This window comes from Neopelma chrysocephalum, unplaced genomic scaffold (genome assembly GCF_003984885.1).
Source record: "Neopelma chrysocephalum unplaced genomic scaffold, ASM398488v2 Primary Assembly neopelma1_24, whole genome shotgun sequence".
NCBI classification, from domain to species: domain Eukaryota; kingdom Metazoa; phylum Chordata; class Aves; order Passeriformes; family Pipridae; genus Neopelma; species Neopelma chrysocephalum.
The window spans coordinates 35047661-35071036 of record NW_020897693.1 but is presented as its reverse complement, the minus strand read 5'-3'; the positions used below and the strand labels follow the sequence as shown (position 1 = coordinate 35071036).

Sequence of the window (23376 nt, the reverse complement as noted above, 5' to 3'; positions counted from 1 at the left end):
GCCGGCGTAAAAGAGAGCAGATCAAGGAATAAAAACTTATTTTGAGTGGTGAAAACTTCCTCCCGCAGCTCGGGAACAGGCGGAGCTTTCACTGGGGAGCACAGAGCCCCATTTCTGCCTGTCGCGGGCCGGGCCGGGAGCGGGGGGGCTCGTCCCCGCTCTCCCGTGGAGCAGCCCCGGTGCTCGGAGAAGGGGAGGCAGCGGCCTTTGCAAGCTCTTCTCCCCGGGGGCGCGGCGGGAGGCTCCGAGCCCTGATGCGCTGAGCCCCTCGCCCGGCCGCGGCCCCGCTCCTGCCCCTCTATCCCGGGCGCCTCCATCCTTCCGCCTCGTGTGGCCGGGCCGGAGCCGCCGGGCCCCGTGGCCGCCCCGCCCCGCCGGGAGGGCGCTGCGGCGGGGCTGCCCCGGCGGGAAGCGCCCGGTGGTGCCGCTAGGCAGGAGCGAGGCCGGCGCCGCCGAGGCGAGAAACAAAGAGTCCCGGGCCGGGCCGGCCGCGCCGGAGGGGCAGCGCCCCGCGGGCACAGCCGGGCGGAGGGGGCGGCGGCCGCCCGGGCCATGCAGCTGCCGGGAGGGGAGGAGCGGAGCGGGCGGCGGCGCCCCGGAGGGGGTAGCGCCCGGAGGGAGAGGGGGGAGGTCTGGCAGTGCCGGCAGCCTCCGAGCAGGGCAGGGGCGCAGCGGGGCCGTGCCCGGGGCCGGCAGCCGCGGCGATCGCCCGGGCGGGGCTGGACCGCGCTTCGCGCGAGCAGGAGCCTCTCCCCGGCGAGCGGCCTCCTGCCCGCCCTCCGGTGCCCAGCGTTGCCTGCAGAGCTGCGGCAGCACCGGCGAGTGACTCCGCGGGGGGAGGAGAAGAGGAGGAAAAGAAATCGGATTGCCGAAAGGATTAGGAAGCGGGGTGGGGAGGCGAAGCTCTCTCCTCCCATCCCTCCCCGCACACACTTGTGAAGCTATTCAGAGTTATCCTTCAGCATCAGTGGCGGGCGAACCCAGGGGAGCCGCGACCGCGAAAGGTGCTCGGCAAACTGCAAGAACGATCAGAGGGAGCGGGCGGCCCGGGCCGGCGGACCCTGCCTCGGCCCCTGTCCCAGCCCGCGGGGCACCTCAGTTCCCGGCTCCGGTGTTTTATATATTACTCTTTTTTCTAAGTTTTCCCCTGCTCCTCTCGCTTTCTCGGAGGACAGGATTTGGAGCATTGCTGGCGGGCGTGCTGCCGGACCGCCTGCCCTGGACGTGCAAGGTGGGGAGAGAGGGAGGGAGAGATGCCTCTGATTAGAGGGCAAGTCGTGCTCATCCTCAGTTTCGTCTTCCTGACAACTTTCGTGGCTGTGGTGAGAGGACTACCGGTGAGGAAACACCGCAGCAACAGCCCGAAGGAGAGGAGCTCCAAGCTGGCAGAGGTAAGGCAGCCTTTGGGGAGGTAGGGAGAGCCGGGAGGGTGCTGAGGCGAGTCCTTCCGCAGTCTCTGCACCTCCTCACGTGCCGAGAAAGCTGAGGAGGCAGCGGGCCACCTGACCAGTCACCGGGGCTCCCTCGGAGGCGGTTGTGCATCTCGGACGGGAGCAGCATCCAACACGTGTCCCTCGGCCCGGCTGCCCGCAGCTCCAAGGAGAGAAGCAGCAGCGGGGAGGAGTGTTTGGGCCCCCCCTCTTACAGGCTGTTTCTTCACCCGTTGAGGGGCAGAGCGCTTTCCCGGCCTGCGGGATTTTCGGGCAGCCTCAGGTCTTCGCACTGCACGGAGGCTGAAGGAAAGGGGCTGCTTTAGGCTTTCTGAGATCGGGCCCGAATGTCGTGACCCGGTGCCCGGGAAGATCCGTTGCCTCCAGCAGCCAACATCCCAGGTGGGAGAGAGGGGTTAAATTAACGGTGTTGGTGCCTTGCCAGGAACGCCGAATCTCCTCTACCACAAACATAAGACATGACGGATTTTAGCCACCATCTCACCTCCGCGCCGAGACGCCCCTGGGGCAGGTTCCGGAGCGGCTATGCTCCCCTCTCATCCCGGCATGCTGCGCCCCGCCGTGTCCCTCGGGGCAGGCGGCCTTGGGAGCCTCCCGGCCGGGAGGGGGAATGTCCCGGGGCTGCGCCTTTCGCTCCTTGGAGTGCCGGATCCTGGCCAGCGCTGGCTGCCGAGCGCGGACTGTGCAAGGGAAAACTTAAGCAGGCAGTGAGAGACCGGTCGGACTGGGAGACAACTGGTGGGATCTGATGGGGATTACAGGAGGGAAATAGGAAAGAAACAAAAGGAGAGCAGGGAGAAGAGTTTGAATAAGAAAGACAACTGGACGGTTGAAACAAGCTGTTTCCATCTTGAAACCCTTCTCTGGAGAAAAAATGGTTCGGGCAGCACAGCTGTGTTTGAAAAGTACTCTTTCAAAGAATGCTACTGCTAAAAGTAGGTGAAAGGAATAATTGAGAAAAGTGGCAATAGGAGGAGGTTGAGCAGGACAGGCTAAGAGCAGCTTAGCCCTCATTGGCAATACGCAGCAGTATGGGAAGCAGCAGATTTGATCTGCAATGTCGGTCAAACTGGCAGAGGAGGTGTGAAGTGGTGGGAATATACCTTATTCCTAGTTAATGCCAAAACAGAATGCTGATCTGTGGAGGAGTCGTGCTGGAAGCTCCTGTCAGATGCAATAAACTCCATTCCAGCATGAAATCCAGGGAACAAGTGCGAGGAGCGAATCTGCCGCATGGAAAGCCTGGCCAATGGGCAGGAGAGGGCACGGCCTGTGTCCAGCCAGGTACCGCGAGTCAAGTCCGGTAATGGTTTTGAGTGGAGCATGGACTGAGCAGATGCAAAGAGGACTGCTGGGGATATGTGCTGTCGGGCTGCTAATAACATGTTGGTGCTGTGCTTTGCTAGTGAAACTTTGAACATAGACATAGATGGTGCTTCAGTTGCCGGAGAAATTCCAGGCAGAGTGACCTCGGGCTCTGGCTGCACGAGGAGTAGCCATTTACACTTGAAATCCGGGAAAGTATTGCAGCCCGGGGGGGGGGGGGCAAGCATAGAGACAAGCTGTATGTTAGGAAGTTATGCATGTGCCTACCACGAGACCCCGCAGTGCAGCCTTCAGGCTCCTTTTTATCTGACATCTAAAATACATGGGAGAGGGGAGCGAGCTGCTGTCAGTCCCGGTTTGTGAATGGTTGTGAATGGGGAGCGTTGTGCGGCCAGCCAAAGATCACACACGGCACTTACACAGCGCGGCCTCTGTCCCCAGGACCTTTGCTTCTTGCAGAAGTAGAAACATACAAGAAGTTTATAAGCCAAGGTTTGAGGGTGGAGATTAGAAGCAAGGAGGAAGTTGAAAAATTAATTCCTCTGGGAGCGTGTTGGTGCTCCCGTGCACACCCCGCATCCCTCAGAGTACTGGCTGCACAGTTCTCACAGCAGGGTGAAAGCAGCAGAAGACACATCGGCATGCATCTTCTAGCTGTGTTTTGGGATGAAATCCTCTGTTTCTGGTGCACGTCAGGGAGAATTTAGAGTATTCATGCACAGCTGTTTGAACTAAAGCAGAGAGCACAAGCGCAGCAGTATGGTGGTTAAAAAAAAATCCCGAGTGATTTTGGGTCATACACACAGATGGTTCCTGTTGCAGCACTGATATGTCCTGTCTCTATGGCAGCAGGGTAGCCACAGCTCGAGTATTGGTTACACTATGGGTAATGCCCTACAGATGTGGGTAGAATGAAGGGGGCTGTGAGGAGAAAAATAGAAATGACAGAGAAGAGCAGATAGACAATCAAAACCATTAAACAGTTATATAACTTGGACTTATTTTAATTTAACAACTTTCTTTAAAGCAAACATTTTTCGTTGGTTTAGAATTGAATGGGAATTGTTATAATCTGTGCTGAACCTCAGAGTTGCACTTCTATACTAATATAATTTAGAAAAATTAAACCAAGTTTTTCAGTAAATTTTTGAGCTAGAAAGTCTTCTAATTGCAGGAAGGATGGAGGAAACACATGCTTTATTTTTGGGTGATAGCCTTATCAGTATGTCCCAAAGTCCTGTGCCTCAGTCAGGATCCATTACCAAAGGAGCAGGAAAATTTACATTTTCTCAGTTGTGACACTGGGCAGAAAAGCTTTGCCTGAGTTACACTGTTCTCAGCGTAAACAACAGATGTAGCGAGGATATTTGCTATTGCTTCAGTCTGTTTGACTGGAAGTTGGAAAGGCAGAGTGAAGAAGTTGAAAGGCAGTTTTCTTTCCAAACTATGACTTAAATCTAATGAGAGAAGGTACGTGCTCGTTTGGAGGCTTTTTGGTGATGTTTGGGAAGGCAGATGGGCTCCGAAGCAGCAAGCAGGTGTACAGCAGGGTTTTTAGAAGTGCTTTTGCTGATTGGATTCATCATACTTTGATGTGGGCAGAAATGTGGCAGGATGGAACACTGACCAGCAAGTGGCTCTTCAGATTTGGGTAACTGAATAGTTCGAAAAGCTTGTGTCCCTTGTGGAGACAAGGTACAGCTCATCACATCACTTAACGGTTTATTTATTTATGAAGTCAGGAGGTTTAAATGCAAAATATGTTTTGATAAACTCACTGGATTTCAAAATGTTGGCTTTGAATACTGTTAATAGACGTTTGAATTATTTTCAACTGATACCAGTTGATTCTGGTGCTTTTCTGGTAAATAGAAAACAGCTAGAGTCCTAACATGCTAGAAATGTAAATGTTAGAAATTATTTGATCTGTTTGAACCGACATCACAGCTTCAATAACTGTGCATAGAAGTAAAAGTGCTAGTGGGAACGGTGATGGGGGTGTTGGGAGTGAGCATCCCGACAGTGGCAGGGTGTGGCAGAGCAAGCCAACAATGTTCCTTGGAGGGTCCAAGCTCCCAGTCCAGCTCTGGTGGGCTTGATGTGTGCTCTTCAGTAGGAGGGAACCGCTCTGAGAGGGGGGGTCCAAGAGGAACATCAGCAAGCTCCCCAAGGCACCTGGGGTGTTACTGCTGGGCTTGGACAGGGGCAGGGGGCAAATCCAGGCTGGAGCTTGCTGTTGGAGTTCCCTTGGTCTGAGGCTGTGAGCAAAGCAAATATGGCATCTGCGATAAGACATAACGGAAGGCAACAAAAGAGATATAAAGCACAGCATAAAGGCTGAATTGGCTGCAAATCCGTGGGTTTGTGCAGCACCTGATATGACTGGCTCCAGGCCCCTGAGAAATAACGAAACAAGTGGCAACAGTACCTATTATTTACTGGTTAAATCAAGCAGTGAGAGTAGCGATGGAAAACTACAAAAAAAAAATAAGGTCTACACCTGATTAAAAATAATTGGTAGCAGTCTTGATTTAAATTGACCTGCCCTGTGCATAAGGGCAAGTGAGTGCCGAGGAGTGCTTAAGAATTAAATGTACAGCAGTCACATGATGCCTGGCTGGAGATACCAGCAAATGGAGAGTGAAGGAGCTTCAAGGTGACATGGCATGGCTGTACTAGATAAAAAAGTGTTAAAGGGAAAGAAATATCATCTAGGCTTGAGTGGAGTTTGTCAGGAGACTGTAAGCAGACATAGCCCTGTCATTTGGGAGCCCTAACATAGCCTAGACACATTGGTCTGGGGACACCACTGGGGTGATGAGCTTCATAAGCACAGAGGTCTGTGGGAGCCTGCCCTGTGCCTCCCCCCAGATCTTGCTCCTTCTTGACTCTTCTAGAGCTGTCTGGCCAAGAAGAGGATCTCACTTTCCCAGAGCCATCTTGCCCTGCTTTGGACCTCCAGCTTGTGTTGTCACCCAGGTCCGCCCTGTGTGGAGCATCTTGTTGAGCTGCCGCCTCGTCAGGAGGGCCCAGCTGGGGTATGAGGGGGCGGCCGGGTCGGTGCTGGCTGCCTGCACAGCCAGATCCCCGCCGCCACCGCGGGCTGTGTCAGTAGCAGAGTCATTTTGCCTGCGGATGTGCTTTTTACCTTTTCATTTCTTCAGCAATTAAGCGTTCTTGTCCCTGGCTTTGTCCTTGGCGGAGGTCGGATTTGTGGGTACAAAACGTTCACTGAAGCATCCTTCCGCTCTGAAAGGGGCTCTTTGTGTGCAGGGAGGTACTTCTCCCTTTGTAGCAAATTTCCTTTTGAGAAGTGCCAAATTATCTTAGTCAACAGAGTTGAAAACCCTCCTGCCCTGGGGCTGAGACAGCAGCAGAAACAAAGGGGAGCCGGGTGTAGGGAAGCTGTCCAACAAGCGGGCTTCTTCCCTTTTCACTGCACAAATAGGTCTGCTGCATTCCCATTGTTACAATCAAAGGGGTTCCTGTAAAAGGCACATGTAAGGGGAAGAGATGAGGCATAAATCACTCCGCAGGGCATTGCCCGGCACTCTCTCTGGGTTCACAAAAGTGTCCAGCTCATGCAAACCTTCTCCTCATCCTGCTTCCAACCATGATACCTCCAAGCCAGGTGGGGTGATGGAGGGAGTGTGCTAGAGTTAATTCCTACTTTCCTCTTGTCAGTGTCCTATGGATAGGGAGTGCAAACCAGGGATCATATGTTTTCCGTAGTAGCAATAAATATTCTTCCACTCAGAATAATCCCCGAAACAAGAAGCACTGATGCTTCCCATAGGGAAGCCTGAGGACAGTCTGAGCTATGGACAGGCCAGCAAGATGTCCCATGCCGTCCAGCTCCTTCAAAGCAAATGTTGTCAGCCATAGGCTCGGGTTTTGTATAAAATACTGGAGCAAGGAAGAGATTGTGGCATGTTTCGATGTTAAATTATTTTTGTTTCGGACAGAAGCTTGCAAAATAGCGGTGCAAGGAGTTTGGGTTTTGTTTTTTTTTTTGGTAGAATGTTTTGCAAAGAACCTTCATTGAGCAGTCAGATGCTTTTACGTGGCCAGCTGTAAAAGTCAGCCTGCAGAGGATTGCTTCCAAACAGTTCCATTTCTGCATGTTCCTTCTGTGTATTAACTCCTGAGGGTTGTCTGAGAAGCTGTTTGAGATGTACTTTCATCTCCGTACTCATGAGATGAAGACACCAAAAAGATGGTGACCTGCCTGCATCTGAGTCATAGGTGGCCCTTGGTGTGAAGGGCACCAATGCCTCCTGGGCTTCAGGTTGATTTCGTCTCCAGGGTAAGGATACAGCTTCAAAGGGAACAAAATGCAGTAAATTGCTGCCTTTTGCTGTCTCCTGGCACCACTGGATGGGCACAAGGTAGAGACCTGGCTGCAGATGACCAGGAAATGCTCATGCATGCAGGGAAGAGGTGGTGAGGTTTGGATTTATCTTGGATTAGGAGCTGATGGTTGACCTGGTCTGTCAGGGTCTTATCTAGCACTCAGGACTTGGGGTGCAAGGCAGCTCTGGGAACGTGTCCCAAACCAAGAGAGCCACCATCATGTAGGGTACAGTTGGAGTCTGGCACATGGCAAGGATACAGTGCCCTTCAGATGAGCTGTCTTCTAGCCCAGCCTTGGCAGCCCTGAGTCTAGGGGCGAGCAAGCCAGTCCCAACTCTTTCCCAGCAGCTGAGCCCCCAGGATCCTGAGACGGCAGTATTTGCTGGATGGCCTAGAGGTGCTGCAGGAGGTGCTCCACCAGTGGAGAATTGACACCTCTTTGCCTCCCTGCGATGTCCTCTCTTCCCCACCACTTTGGCACACTTTCCTGCTGCCCTCCCTGCCCTTCCCTTCACCTCCAGCCATTCCCACAGCAGCCAAAATCCCCAGGGATGCCAGCTGTGCCGTGCTGTGCTGTGCAACGCAGCACCTCGGACAAGACAAAGTGTTGTACAAGTGTCTTCACATAGGCTGTTCCCCTCAACAGTTTCCCCTCTTGAGACATTGATTTTTAAGGAGCAGGCAGCCTTATCATGTAACAAAACTACAAAGATACCCCTTAGGGGAGCATCTGGTTCTCTTCTGGGAAATATCTGCAGAGTGGCCCTCCTCATGCCTCCAGCAGAGGAGATGTGTGAGTGTCTCAGAGTCCGCTTGGCTTCTGCATCCGGGATTACAGCTTGAGTATTGTGTGTCTGTGACCACCGTGGAGACTGGTCCTGGAGTTACCTCTAGGGAGTGACTGGCCAAAGGGAAGAGGAGGGGTCAGCTGGGGGCTAAGATGCTGGAGAAGTGGGGCTTCCCATCTGGATAGCCCTAGCTTTCCTCTGACTTTGGATTTGCCTCTGCAGCCTTGCAAACTTCAGGCTTCTGTCTGGTGGGAGGGAAAAAACAAAAAAGAATTTTTTTGGTGAATTACTTAAGTAGCAGGGGCTGTCCTATGTCCTTATGAACAAGTGAGTTATGAACACCACAGATTGGAGCTAGAGGAAGGTACCCTGACCCTTTCTCCACCCCACACTGATGTGCAGGAGTCATTAAATCCTGCCACTGGGCTGGGGAGGGGAGCTGAGCTCATCTACACGCTGGGGAGCTGCAGCCAAACACCTGGAGCAGGGGCTACTGGCTATGAGTCATCCTAGGTTTGTCCCTTAAGGAATAGAGATGCAGCATCCCTGCCTGGATCCCTTCCTGTGCAGGGCATGGAGATGCTCCAAGTCCAGCTCGTGTGTCCATTTTGTCTGTTGTTGAAGGGATCCCCGACGGATTTCTGTTTGGCTAGTTGGCTGCATTCCCTGCCACAACGCTTGCATGGAGGGGCAGCCTCTGCACACTGTATGGGACAAAGGCACCTACTCCCCTAGTTCCCTCTTGCCCTGTGTCCCCCCACGCCACCACCCCATTTAGCAGGCAGGAGGAGGCTGGCATTGGTCCCATCAATTTCTACACTTGCTTTGCTATATTTCGGTGGATTTTGCTTTTGCAATTTTGCCTGGGCTGCGGCGGGGAAGGGAGCAGCAACTGGAGCAGTCGGAGGGTTACGGTTTGCAGACTAACAAATGCGGATCATTAGCTGGAACAAGTTAATGGTTACTGAAGCACATGGAGTTTAGAGCTGGAACAAGTTAACAGCAGCTCAGTCTGATGCATTAGGAGCTTATGCGTATTACAGCTCAACTATGTTAACAGAAAACATGTGCCCTAGCAGGAGCATTTGCCAGAGAGTACCAGAGGATATGGATGTGTGTCTGTTCACCTCTCTGGGGGACCTCTACGTGCAGTCTCTGCGGGGGCCCGGCTCCCATACCCATGGCTGTGCTGCATCTGAGCAGCTCCCAGCTGGCCTGGCTGCAGCAGAAGTTTCAGGATAAGGTCTCAGGTTAAGGGTCTTCAAGTAAGGGTGCCTTGCCACTGGCTGGTGTCCTTGCAGCAGGCACTACCTGTCAAGGATCGGCCCTTGGGACCTCTGCACTAGGACAGAGTCTCCTGGTGCAAGGACAACCCCATGTGCTGTGCTGTGATATGTCAGTGGTGCCAGCCATATGCCTCAGTTTCCCCTCAAGGACTGTGTGGTTCATCCATGTGGAAGGCAGGGCAGTCCCTCCTCAGGGGCAGGTAAGAAGGAGAAACTCAGCTGTGGTGAACCTTTCCGAGAGCCTTCTCCTAGTAGGACATGGGAGACCCACATCTATTCCTGGCCTTGCCACAGGCTACCTGAGAGACCTCGGGCAGGTCATTTTCTTTGTCTGCAAAATGGAAATTTTACAGCATTTGTCTCAGCGTTAAAGAGGGAGAAGATATTTAGGGTAGAGAAGCATCTGCATGTGGCACTGAGAAGGGCAACAGCTAGGCATGGCAAGGTGAAAAGCCACCAGGCTCCTACTTTTCCTCTTTGTGTCACAAGTGATCTGGGGAGAGAGGATGCACTGTCAGTAGCCTGGACAACCTCCGCATTTTTGGTCTTGCACAGTCACCTATACTGTATCCCTGCTCCTCATGGTGCTGCATGCTGCTGCTTCTCCATGCTGTGGTGTCTTCTGCTCCAGGGCTGGCTCTGCCTCAGGGCAACTGAGTCACCGACCTTGGAAAGAGTTTTGAGATTACCGTTGTTGCAATTGTGAGACATGAAAATAAATGTGAGACATGAGTAAGCCTTTGATGCTGCCTCCTGCAGCTTCCTACTCAAGACAATTGGGATGAAGCTACTTAGAGAAGAAAGTGATACCATATGATCTAAAGTATTTTGATAACTGCGTGAAAATTATAATCATGAGGTTGTAATAATTATCTGCACAGCCTACAGTTTGCTGCCAGCTCCTGCTGGCCTGTCATAAACAGGATCTGCCCACGCAAGCATGATAACCAAGTGCTTTGTCTGTTCCATGAGCACTTGTAGAACTCCACCAAAACCTAAATGGAGTCTTTACTTAAAAAAAAAAAAAGGCAACAAACCAACAAAAAAGCAAACAAACAAATGGAACCATAAAAAATACCCCCTAAAACCAGCACCCAAGTGTGAGTTGATTCTGAGGTGGACCAGAGAGTACAGCAGGTGGGAAATCATGGTTCTGCTCTTTACTTGGGCCTCAGCCCCTTTGCAGGTGGGAGTGTAACCCAGGGCACAGGAAGAGGGAGGCAACTGGAGGTATTCACTTATTTAAATTACCTCTGACAGATCTTCCAGAGCTCAGCTGTCAAAACCCTGAGTGATAGCTCCTGCTAAGCCATCTGCCTGTAAATCTAAATGTGTTGTGTCCGATGACTGGGATTGTGGCTCAGAAGGTCTTACAGACGGTAACAGGAACTGGGTGGCATCTTCACCTTCCCTGATATCTCCTAGGTACCCACCCAGCTCTTGACACCTCTAGAAGCTTTGGCAAGGCTCTGGGAAATCCGTTAAGTGGGTGATGAGCTGATGGGTAGCAGAGGTCACTTGCCTGATGTTCGTTCCATGGATTTTCCATCTGGCTGAAAGACTGCTGGTTGACAGGTTGTGTGCTGGTGGATGGGTTATGAGCCAGGAGGATCAAACTACAGCCCTCAGGAGGCTGTGGTGGTTTCAGCTGGCTGGGCTAAAAAAGCCCTTTCTTTGGGCAGTATCTCATCAAGGAGAGAGCGTGCACTATGGGAGGGAGGCGTCATGGCACACTGCATTTGTTCCTGGTGATTACCCTGCTGTTCAACCTTCCTTTATTTTCAAGAAACAACAGTGTTACTTGTTAACACTAGAAAAACCTCCCCTTTCTCCCAACCCTATCAGCAAAAATTGTCATGAGCTTTTCTGCAAACTACAGACCGAGCTAGTCCCAGAAATACTGGGCTTCCTTCTAAAGCAACCAACCATCTTCCCTCTACTTCCATAGCTTTATAGTTTAGCTTTATAGTAAAATCCTGCTTTGGAGTTGTTTCTGCCCAGTTTCAGTCCAAAGATAATTTTTTTTCTCCAGATCTTTGCAGCTTATTTAGGTAAATATAGAAAGAAAAGTTTTATGGTAAAAAAAACCCCAAAAACATAAAAAATTTGTACTTGACTGATTCATAAGTGGGCAAGTTTGCAACAGACTGCAGCACAGATTTTATAATGTTGGAGAGAGCTTGGGGAAAGAGTAGGAAGGTCTATTCAGGAAAAGATCAATAGTTCTTCTGGTGGTTTCTTGTTTCAGTACACTATGGTAAAACTGTTCAAAGGAAACCTAACACAAGCAGTAATGATTAAGCAACAAAAGCCCCCATTCCTTATAATTATAGCCCAGTGTGATACCGGCCTTTAGCAAATACGTCATTTTCTTCACTGCGGTGTTAACAAGCCCAAACCACAGCCTGAATGTTGCCTCTGATCTGACTGCCGTGTGCACAGGTTTCTTTGGTTCAAGTTGAGTGAGTTTATGTACTTGATAATTGCCTTGGGAGAGGTGTCGGTGGAAGCTGCATCTTCTGAGCTTGTCCTATGCTGGTGACTCGCTTGCTCCACTGACTGCTGATGCACAAGCTCCAGTAGTGCTTCACTCCCAGGAGAGTTCTCTCAAATGTACTTGGAGGGGCAGCTTTGCTCAGCAGTGTGTGTAGTTACAAAGAGCACTGCCGGGTGCACTGGCAACTTGCAGCGCCTACAGGGATGCTGACGAACTTGCTGGAGGGACAAGTACCTGTGGCTGTGGTGGCAGGTATTGTGGCCCCTGGTTGCCAAAGTGCAGTACAGCACAGGGACTAGTCTGTTGATGTTTTCAGGTTGTAGGATCTGAGATGTCACATCTCTAGTAATTTTTATGTAGCAGCTGCAGCACATGAACATTGGTCATTTGCTTTTTTAACCCATGTTTAGTTCAAAGCCTTAGAGAAGTTTATAGCAAAATCGCAGATTTTAAGAGCAGATGAAATTATTAGAGCCTTGAATTTCTTCCCTAGTACAGATGTGGTACTCATGTTGAGCCTAGTGATGTGGGTTTGACAGTCTCCACAAGAGAAATTGTCACTTTTCTTAGCTTGTTCCTGTGGTTAATCACCTGTGGCACTAAAAGCATGGGACTTATTCCTCAGTTAAATTTGTCTGACTTTGACTTGGGCACGTTGCTTCCTATTATGTGTTTCTGTTCTGGATTATAGAGTCTCTGGTGCCTGATGGATTATTCTCTTAAAGAACTGGAAAACCAAGTCATTGCTTCCTTTTTTTAACATGACGAACAAATTAAATTGTACGGATCTTTCACTGGAAAAGTCTTTCCATCCCTTGAAATGGTTTTGTGGCTGCTCTCTTCACCATCTCCAGATTTTCGAGCAATTTTAATAGAGATGTATGGACTAGAAATGGGAAAATGTCAGCCTTTGGTCTCTAGAGCAGTGATGTGTGGCCTTTTTCCACACATCTTGTTGCCTGTGTTATGTACAAAGTAGGCATGACACTGGGGTGAATTTCTAATGAGTTCCTTCCCCTTCCAAACATCTTTTCTAAGCTTGTGCCCCAAGGTGTTTAGGTGATCAGTCCTACATGTGGGAGAGCCTGGACGATATGGGAAGAGCTCCTGGGCTGGTAGGTAGGAGGGTGTGATCTTGCTTATATTCTGCAGTCAAAACATGGTCTTCAGAAATGGAAAGCCCATGCTCTTTCCCGAGTACTGTCCCAGAGTTTCTCTCAGGTCCTGCCCTGGGAAGCCTTATTCCCAGCAAAGCAGGATATGCCAAGTGTATGCAGGAGTATCTGTGGCAATTCCTTCTTTGACTTTTTCTTTTGCTTAGTGCTGCCTAGTTGCAGGAGAAGGCTGGTTCTCAGCTGTGAGACACTGATGGCTTTCCAGCACTGTGCTCTGCTTCTTTGGGGTGGTGGCAAGTGTTCTTCCCTGGAAGGAGAAGGGAGCTGTTGATGACCAGCTGGGCGATGGTTTGCAGACTTTCTCCTGTGCTCCGTGGAGAGTGGGGGAATAGAGTGTTAACTCTGGACAAGCAAAGTCTTCTCTTCCCTTAGCTGATGCACTGCAGTGGCCTAGCTCCAGGCTTGTTTGCTTTATCCAGCTGCTCCTTGGACAGAGTAGAGGAGAGAATGGATGTCGTGCAGCAGGAGCACAAACCTTGAGGGCAGCTGCTAGTTTGGCTGTCAAGAGCCCCTTGATGACATGGATAGGACACATCTGATGCCATGGATGCTCTGACCTGGAGAGAGCACTGGGCTTTTAAGAGCTTGTTAAATCCATGGCTTGATTGGCTGGGGCAGGGCATTGAGCAGAACCTTACTCAGGAAGGGCATCTGATGCAGGGACAAATTTTAACCCAGCAAAGCTTCAGAGCAATGCAGATGTCAACAGGAGGGAAGTGTTGGGTGGTACAGTGCAATGACCATTGCTGAAGGACTCTGGGCCATCCAGGGCAGGCACTCTCAGTGTCCTTGTGTCTCTGGAGTATTTGGGCACTGAGGGAGCTCTGTTCACCCTGCAACACACTCACAGCCAGTTCCCGTGGAGCAGTTTTACATTTTCCCTGTGGGAACAGTACTCTGAATTTCTTGAGCTTGTTTGGGCGTAAAATCTGAATTAGGCACTGAGTGTAAATTTGGAGACTTGGAGTCTGTTCCTGGCTGGCTTGGTCTGATGTCCTTGGGTGAGCTCAGATCTTGTTGCTAGAGGAGACCTCACTTTCCATGTGTATTAAATTTGGGTTGTCTGTGAAATGAGCTTACCCAGCCCAATAAACTCATTGCAAATTAGGCAGGAACGCCAGGCTCGCAGGGCTGTTGTCAGTCTCTAGTGCAGGGGTTGTGTTGGGCATGTGCAGCTGGCAGCAAACCCAGCACTGTCAGGCAGTGTCATGCAGCCAACACTAGGACATGGCCAGGTTTGCCTGCTCAGCTGCCCTTACTGTTTATGTTCCTCCTGGGCTCTGCCTTGCTCCCTGCCAAGGAGACCCTGGGTGTGACAGGAGACCTAGCAAGGGGCTAAGGCACTGGGAGATGGGCTGAGACAGAGCCAGACATCCTTCCCATGCACCCTTCTCAAAACCATTGTGGTTTTGGATGGGGACAGAGGGAGCTGGGAGGGGAAGATGTAGGCAGAGGCATCTGTCTGTGCTCATGTTTGCTGCCAGCAGTGCCACAGGAGCCTTCCTGGCCAGGGAGAGGGAGCAAGCCCCAAATGCTCTTACCAGGCAGAACAGGCACTCTCTTCCCTGCAGCCCTCTCTCCTCCGGGCCCATCTGGCGAAGTCTGTCACCGGCCCTTCTCTGCCTTCAGCCTGCTCTGGGCAGCAGCCAAGGGACCAGCAGCATCCCTGCTGCTCTCCCCCCCCCCCCGGGAATGGAGGGATCATGGGCTTTGATGTACGGGCACAGGGCTGGGGACAGGCTGTGTGCACTCATGAGAGTCTGGCCAGGCTCCAGCTGCCTTTGAAGTGCTCCAGTGATCAGGATGAAAGGAAGGGGAGTCCTTCCCCAAACCATCTGGCTCTAATTGCAGGTAGAAATGCCTCTCTGCGTCCCCCCCCTCCGCCCCGTGGGGAGGGGGCACTCCGCACTCTTCGTTAATCCCGCGGCTCTCGACTTGGCTGGCGTGAAGGATGAGAGCTTGGGAACAAAAGGGGGTTTCAGATGGGCAGCCAGCAATAGGCATCCTCTGGTGGAGATGCTGGGGGTTCGGGCACCTCTGCCCGTGCCACAGAGGGGTTTGCCAGTTGTTCCCATCTCCGGTTTCTCAGGCACACTGGAGCCTGCTGGCCCTTTGACTCACTCTTTCGTGCCAATGTGCACCGAGTGCAGGGACCAGGAATGTGGGAACTCGGTGTGAGCCCAGTTATTTGGCAGCACGCGCTGGCCGCCTCCCTGCCCCCTCTCTCCCCACCTCCCTCCAGCTGACTGGTGCTGCCTGTGGGGCAAGGCTCCCTGCCCGCTCTCCCTGCTCCTCCTGGGACAAGGCTGCTATGAAATGCCACAAGCCACTGAAGTGGCAGCAGCAGTTAGAGCCATTGGCAGCACTGGCAAGTGAGTTTTGTTGACTTGTTCAGCTGGGCATCTTCCCTTTCTCAAGGACCTGGAGGTAGCTGGGTTATATCTACCAGCAGTTTCTTTCCCTCCTTGTGGTAGCCTTTGGGCAGCATGTGAAATCTCAATTAAACCTGTGTTGCTTGAAGTTGTCTGCCCTAATACTAACACCACAGAACAATTTATTTTGATGAGGTTTTCCTCTTGTCATAAACTTTTTATAAACTTTTTATATAAATATATAAAATTATTAAACATGAGCTCTGGTAACTCTGTGACCAGAAACAGCCCATGCTGTGACCATCTCCAGGGACCAAGCAATGGCCAAAAAGGGAGAGCAAGAAGTGGAAAGCCAGGCAAAATGGACAATGAGACAGCAGAGGGGTGCAGAGAGGGTGGTTGTGGGTATGGGAAGCACCAGCCTGAATAGACCTATAGGTTCAGGTGCAGCAGGGCTGAGTCCTAGCACAGCAGAGAACACTGGATATTAATTTGATTGATTAACATGTTAACTGCTACCCTGATGCTGCAGATGGGGTGGAAGAACCGTTTGGTGCAGCAGACCAGACGCCCCTTTGCTGGGGAGCAGTTTCCTCCCTGCCCTGCACTGCCACCCTGCAGAGATGTTTTCACTGCTTCTTCCCTCTCCAGGTCTCTGCCTCATCCAACCCTCGTTCGGCAGGGGATGAGGAGCTGCCACCATCGGGCAAGGCGCGGGGGCTGAGGAGGAGCGGGCAGGCTGGCCCACGGCGGCACAGGCGTCGGGGGGTGGCTCAGCAGTCTGCCAGGAGCCCAGCAGTGCCCCAGCCCAGCAGTGCTGGCCAGGAGGAGAGCCTGCCCTTCATGCTGAACCTGCAGAGCTTGCCGGGACTGGCCAATGTGGACCTGAGTGCCCAGAACCCCAACATTCAGGTGGGGAGTGGGTCTAGGAGGGCCATGGGGGGGATGTGGGTGAGCGCTGCATGTGCTCTCCAGCCTCATTTGGTTCCCTAAGAGGAAAGAGCTTGTGAATGGGGTCTGTGTGGCTTCTGCAATCTGTCTTCTTGATAACTGCCAGCTGCAGCTAGCTGGCATGGAGAAGCTCCTTGCCAGAGGAATTTGCTCACACTCTTTTCCCTGCCCCCCCAGCTCCCCTCCGCAGAGCAGGAGCAAATGCTCCTACATAGGTGACCTCTCAATTTCTGAGGGTGGTGTTTGCCCCTGTGGGTGACCACCAGCCCCCCTGTGCCTCCCACGCTGTCCCTGCTCAGTCTCTCTGGATGAGGCGAGACCGCTTGTGCTCCTCATGGTCCTGCAGCCCAAGGTGTCTCTGGCCTCTCGGGTTGGGAACCAGTGCACGGTCTGGTAGGTCTGTCCCAGGGCTGTGCCCTGGCTCACTGCCTTGCCTCATGTCTGCCTTAAAGGTGACCATCGAAGTGGTGGATGATCCTCAGGCCGAGATGGAGATGGACTTGTTGAAGGAGACAAGAAATGACTGGTCTCTGACATCCTCTGAGTGGTTGTCCCACAAGGACCTGTTCTGGCCCCTGTTCTGGGAATACACTGACCCTGCCGAGGGGGAGGAGGAGGAGGAGGAAGAGGAGGAAGAAGAGGAGGAAGAGGATGACAATCTGGATGTAGGGGACAGGGAGGAAGAAGAAGAGGATGATGATGAGGAGGAAGATTACACAGCAGAGTATGAGGAGGAAGAGTCCATGCTCAGTGGAGTGGGAGGTAATTGGGACCAGCGATGGCCTGGGCAGAAGAACTGGATCTTTAAGGAAAAATATAATTACGGTGAGTTCTCTTGGTATGCCCAGCTGCCCTGCAGACCAGCACTGCCCTCCCCTGCCTTGCCTGGCCCACAGCCCTGCAGCAGGGATCACAGCACGCTGGTGCTCAGCTCCTACTTAAAAAATAAGCAAGCATGCCAAGGAGCAAGGCCAGTACTCAGCTGTGGCTGCCAGCAGTCAGACATGCTAGAGTCCCAGTGGGAATTGCCCTTGCATGTAATCAGATGGAGCATGGACTCTAGCGAAGGCATGCTCAGGTGAGAAAAACATTGTAAATGTTTAATGACAAGTGCTGCTGCCATGGACTCAGATCCCTGCAGTGACACCAGTGCCAGAAGCCTGTGCCTCAGACGTCAGCATTCCCCCAGGAGAGGAGCTGCAGAGGGCTCCATGGCAAGTACTGGTGAGCAGACAGGCCATGGCACCACAGCAGCTCCATCTTGCAGCTTCTTGGCCATGACCCTGAAACCAGTCAACCTTTGCTAAAACCTCATGCTTCAGCATCGTGGCCAGTGCATTGGCCAAGTTCAGTGAGGATGGGGATGGAGAGGGATGCCTGTTTGGGTAGGTATGACCGGGAGCAAAGCTGTGAGAATGAGAGCTTTTGCTCAGGGGTTGCTTCCCTGGGGTTGGCAGTGAGGACAAGGTTGGCCCTTGGGATCACATGGCTGGGTACTTCTGTGTGCCCCAGGCAGCACTGTCCCTGTACAGGGATGGTGCAGAGCTGAGGGAGGTCCCAGGTGGCTGTTGGCTCCTCCTCTGCTAAGACTTTGCTGAGGCTCACCACTCTCTGCCTCTTCCCTGCCTTGCACAGACTATGAAGATGAGGATGAGTGGAGCCTGTGGTCCCCTTGCAGCACTACCTGTGGCAGTGGGAACCAGAAGAGGACCCGGTCCTGTGGTTATGCCTGCACAGCAACGGAGTCGAGGACCTGTGACCTGCCACACTGCCCTGGTGAGCCCTTGGCCATACCAGTGCTGTCTGACCCCGATGTGGGCTGGTCCCCCACTGCTGCAGGCAGTGCTCATGCTTCAAGAACTAGTTATGTTTAGTGTGATCAGGGCTAATGACCATGGGGCTTTGTTTCCACAAAGAGGCTATGATTGCGCTTCATGGCTCCCTAAGCAGTTGTGTGGTACCCAAGGGTGATAGGAGCTTGATGTGTGACTTCTTGCACCTCTCTCACACTGGGAGCTTGAAATTCTCTCCTGAGGCATATTGAAAGCCAGCTCTATCCACTGAGATTTACATAACTCACAGCCTCGGGCAGGTGTGTCCATCCAGTCTTGCTGCTGGCCCTTGCTTCCAAGGGCAGAGCTATGTCACCAAAGAAGTGACAGGAGAGGGGCTGGAAAATGGATGGTGTCTGGTGCACATACAGAGGGAAAAATCCTGCCACTTGTCCTGGTGTTCAGCCTGGCTCTTTGTTTTGTTGTTTTTTTTTTCTCAAGGTGCAGAAGGAGAAATGGTCTTCCCCACAGAAGAGACACCTTTCAGAAGTGACAACACCACAGAGCTGTTCAACTCAGGTCAGCCTCTGCTTCTGCCTTGCACTGGGTTCTGCCTTGCATTGGCTTCAGCTATGACTGGGGGGTCATAGCTGGCTGGTGGGGAGGGCTCTGCCAAGGGCTCCCATGTCTGGTGTCCAGACCTAAGTCACCCAAACCACTACCATGTGCAGGCCTCAGTGGTCATGCTGGTAAACCCAGTTGCTCCCACAGCCCTGGTACAACACAGTCCTGCTTTACGGTTCAGTGGCTGAGGCCAGCCTGCTGTGTGCCCTCTCCCATGGGGGAATGCTGCCAGCCTGGCCCCAGCACAAAACCCCTTCCCTCTGTCACTGCCTTAGGGAGGGAGCCTGGCTCTAGCTCATCCCAAGAGCCTGCTCCTGCCTGGTGGTTGCAGGTTCCACTGGTGGTATTGGCAAGGTGGCAGGCAAGTGGCAACTGGGTAAAGTGGGGTGCAGACTGTGCATGCCCTCACCTTTCTGTACCTTCCCCCCAGAGGTAGACAGCTGTGAGAAGTGGCTGAACTGCAAGAGCGACTTCCTCACCAAGTACCTGAGCAAGGTGCTGACGGACCTGCCCAGCTGCCCCTGCTCCTACCCACTGGAGGCTGTCTACAGTGCCGTCAACCTGCGGGATGAGCAGCAGGGCAAGAGCTTCCGATGGCGGGATGCCAGTGGCCCCAAGGAGCGCCTGGACATCTACAAGCCCACAGCACGCTTCTGCCTGCGCTCCATGCTCTCCCTGGACAGCACCACCCTGGCTGCCCAGCACTGCTGCTATGACGAGCACACCCGCCTCATCACCCGCGGTAAGGGGGCTGGCGTCCCCAACCTCATCAGCACCGAGTTCTCCCCAGAGCTGCACTACAAAGTGGACATGCTGCCCTGGATCCTTTGCAAGGGCGACTGGAGCCGGTATCACGCTGTCCGGCCCCCCAACAATGGGCAACAGTGTGCTGACAACCCCACTGAGGAGGAGTACCTCTCCCAGCTGCAGGAGGCCAAGGAGTACTAGCCACAGCCACTCTCAAAGGAGCCACTGGCTTGCACCCCTGCGCAGCCTGGCAAGCCCTGGCCCTGCTCATGGGCTCCTCAGTGGTGCCAAGCAAAGCGGGGAGGATGCACCATCTGTCTCAACCCCTCAGAGGGGTGCCTCAGCCCCCCTCAGATTTCTGAGGGTGCCAGAGGTTATCGTAGTGCAATCCCTGCCATGCCACCCAGGGCAGTCCTGCAATCCAGGGCTCCTCGGCTGGCACATGGGGAGCAGTAAGTGCTGGGAGGTGTGAATGGAACAAGGGGCTGCTCCTGCCCGCTTTTGTTCTCTATGACCTTTCAATGCAACCTGAAAGCTGAGTGCCGGGTGAAGTAGGCACAGCTCCTGCTGGCTTCATGCCTTATCTGAGGAGCTGGTGAGGCACGGCTGCCTGCTCTTGCCTGTGCACCTGCCCTGGCACACACTGGATTATGTCTGAAACTGGGGTAGGTCCTCTAGAGAGCACACAGCTGTCCCAACCATGCGTACAGAGCAGGGTTTGCATGCTCCTCAGGTTTGTGCATGCACAGTTGGGAAGGAGCAGAGAAAGGCTTAGCAGGGTCCATAGACCCAGGGTGGGTGTGGGGCAGGAGGAGACTGGCTGCCTGGGCTCCCTTGGCAAGATTGCCTTGCCACCAGGGTTTTGGTTGCCAAAGCTAGACGTGGGTGGGCCTCAGAGGAGGTCATCACAGGGGATGCACCACCTCTGCATTTCAGCCCCTCTGCCTTGGTGCTTGGGGGAGCAGGGTGGTAGCACCCGTGCAAGTCCCAGCACTAGCACACTGTCAGGCCTTGGTGCCCTGGCAGCCCCCAGAGGATCTCAGTGCTCAGGAGCACCTGTGACACAGCCCAGAAGAAAGTCCTGTGTTTCCCACTCACAGGCCTGCCAGAGACAGGAGACACCTTGGCCACTGCTCATGCCATTGCTGGCGAGGAGCAAAAAGCATCAAATTAAGTTCTCCATGGGAAGAGGAACAAGTCAGGTGCCACTGGGAGTATCCAGCATTGGCCCTCTCTGGTCTGCTGCTGGACACGGGCCCTGCTCCATGCTGTCTCTGCCCAGGTGCCCAGCAGGAGACAGCCCAGGGAAAGCGAGTCATGGGCATGCCCTGCGCCTCTCAGGCTCGCTGCCGGGCCAGGCTCGCAAGTGTGGCTCCAAAGGAGGAACACACACATGCTAATAATGTCAATACCTGGTGTCCACAGATGATGAATCATCGTGCTTTCTGTTGGCACTTTGGTCTTGCCTGGGTTTTATTCAGCTTTTCCCGGGTCTGTGGCAGTGTGTCCCAGCATATTTTGTGCGCTTTTCTGCAAAGAAACTAGGCTGAGCACCTTTATCCCTGGACATTCAGTTGTTGAACCTGGCAGAAACTTTACAGCTTTCATTTGGAAAATTTTATGCATCAGAGGAAATAAAAGAGCAAGTCAAGCACACATAAAGAAGAATGGAGTCATTTCTAGACTAGAAGTTTCACCTGAGGCTGTTAGCTACTCCATGTGTTTCTGCAGGACACTGTTGGACCAAAAAAATATCTGTCTGGTTGCAGATATTGGCTGACCATCCTGTGCTATGTCTGTCCTTCTTGCAGGAGTTTTCTCCGGCATCAGTGAATATCCATGGTCTGAAAGCAATCTGGGGAGTCTTTCTGGGAGCATCTTTATATATGTTGAATGTATGTTGATCCTTTTGCCTTGGTTACTGGTAGAATATTGCATCTTTGGTCATCAGTAGCTAAGACTTCCTAGCTGGTAAAAGAAAACTATTAATGAAGTTATCACTGAATTCTTCTTATTTAACTATTATTCCACACTCGTATCCCTAGACTCTGGCTGTGGGTTCTATCAAAACATAGGCAGGCATCATCCATTTCCCAACAGGTATGCAGTCTGAGATGAGCAGTGTTACGTAAGTAGTAAGAAGGAAGACAACCAAATAAGCATGATGAAGACCTAGACCCTGGAAAATTTTCATGATCATGACATGTTCCTAGTCAAAATGGTCATTTGCTCGCTAGTTTCTGCTAAAGAGGTAGGTCATAAAGAGGTGGTAAAGAGGGGGTGGCAGTGGTTCTGGTGGCTTGATTCTGGGAGCCTGGGATTTGTTCAAGAAGCCTCGTAAAGAGGCACAGAGGCTTTTGTATGGGAAGCAAACAAATTGAGCAGACGAGACCATGGAAGGATGAGCTTGTTATCTTCTGTCATTCAGCACAGCATCTTCATATTTCCTCTCCCATACCATATGTCATTATTAACATCATCAGACTCTCAGAGGAGCTTATTTACCATCAGTGCTGACTTCTTTAAGACAACCTCCTGTTGAATGTGCCTAGTGTTTGGTATTGGACCCACGCATGGAAGCAGGACTTCTGCAAACAGCCTTTCTTGAAGGAGACTTGCAAAAGCTCAGCCAATTTGTTTGTTAGACTGGCTATTCTCTAAGGAAGTGCTCTTACAATAAGGACTGTTATTCAGGCTTTGCACCCTCCTCCTCTTTATACTGGCTATGTCAACCAGTCTAGTTCTGTAATAACTGGAGTTCCTGTCCAAGGGCAAGTAGAAAAATTCCTTGCATTGACAGCCCCCCACTCCTCGCCTCCCCCACAAAAGCTAGTTGAGAGCCAAGTAGCTGTTCTGCTTCGTTGCCTCTATGGTTTGGACAATATAGGCATGAACTGGAGCATGAGAAACAAGAAGCAGTGTTGTTCCTCATACGAGCACCTTACACACCGGGAGGCTTTGCAGAGCACTTTGAGAAAAGCAGACATTAAGCAAGCGTTTATTTTTATATCCCATCAAAGATTCTGTCCAGCTCACTGCCGTTTAAGTGATGAGTCTCTAAGGTTTTATTCCTTAGGTTTATTGTGGGTTTTTTATATATAATATATATATAATGTCTTTTATTCCTACAAAATTTCATAGAGAATAATTCTTTATTCTGATGCTGCAAGAAAGCACTTTATATATATATATACACACACACATATATATATATATGTCATACTGATGTCATTCAGTTGGGACTGGAGCATATGTTGCTATTCATTTTGGTTGAGAGGGATGACACTATGTTGAACACTATGTGTCTTGGGTTCCCAGTCCTAGTTGGCTTTGATTCCTTTCCTTAGGATTTATATTTGGTGATGTCTGGCTGCAAAAATCATAGGTAACAAAGACTATCTGGAGCCCACCACCACAGCCATGGGATATGTGAAGTTAGAGGGAAGGAAGCCTTCTACAAGACCATCAGGGTCAGTGCTGAGAAGCAAATGCATTGCCTGTGCCTCAGGTTTTATTCCATGGTGAGCTTGGCCAGAGCTGGGTACTGGCTGATGTTACACCAGCACACTGCTTTAAGCAGGTGTTGAGCATGGAAGCAGGGGGAAAATAAAACCCAGCATCATCCCAGCTGGAAAACTGGTTTGGCGAACCACCTCCAGAGCCAACAGCTAATTATAGCAGGGGGATTTGCAAAGCTTTCCTGAGATTGCAACTCTTTCTTGCCTTTAATTTGCTGCATAAATCATGATGACTTCCAAGATCTTGCTGTTTCCAGCTGTTTTCTCTTCTCTCTTGCTCCTTTTGCTTTTTGCTGTCTGCACACCTGTCAAGGGTTATCTGCTGCTCCAGCACGGGACTCTGCTCCACAGCTGCCCAGCACATTGCTGGCCCCTGCCTGGGGGGAGCAGACAAGTCCTCTCAGTGAGGAGAGGGTCTTCTGCAACATCCAAAACATCGTTGCATGGAGCCCAAGCTGCTCAGACAAAATCACTCTTTCCCTGGAGGGTCAGTCAGCAGTTACATGCCTAACATGC

General features: G+C 52.0%; 1 protein-coding gene across 2 annotated transcripts; it reads left to right on the top strand.

Moving 5' to 3' along the window:
- Positions 1-741: 741 nt before the first annotated feature.
- Positions 742-22768, top strand: ISM2 (isthmin 2). 2 transcript variants are annotated; one of them, XM_027672587.1, is made up of 7 exons: positions 742-1391; positions 5675-5815; positions 15900-16160; positions 16652-17024; positions 17835-17975; positions 18473-18550; positions 19026-22768. In XM_027672587.1, the coding sequence occupies exons 1-7, from the start codon at positions 1254-1256 to the stop codon at positions 19541-19543; spliced, it is 1650 nt and encodes a 549-aa protein (XP_027528388.1). In that variant the 5' UTR covers positions 742-1253; the 3' UTR covers positions 19544-22768. The 2 variants fall into 2 exon arrangements, with proteins under 2 accessions (XP_027528388.1, XP_027528396.1); XM_027672595.1 differs by lacking the exon at positions 5675-5815.
- The last annotated feature ends 608 nt before the right edge of the window (positions 22769-23376 follow it).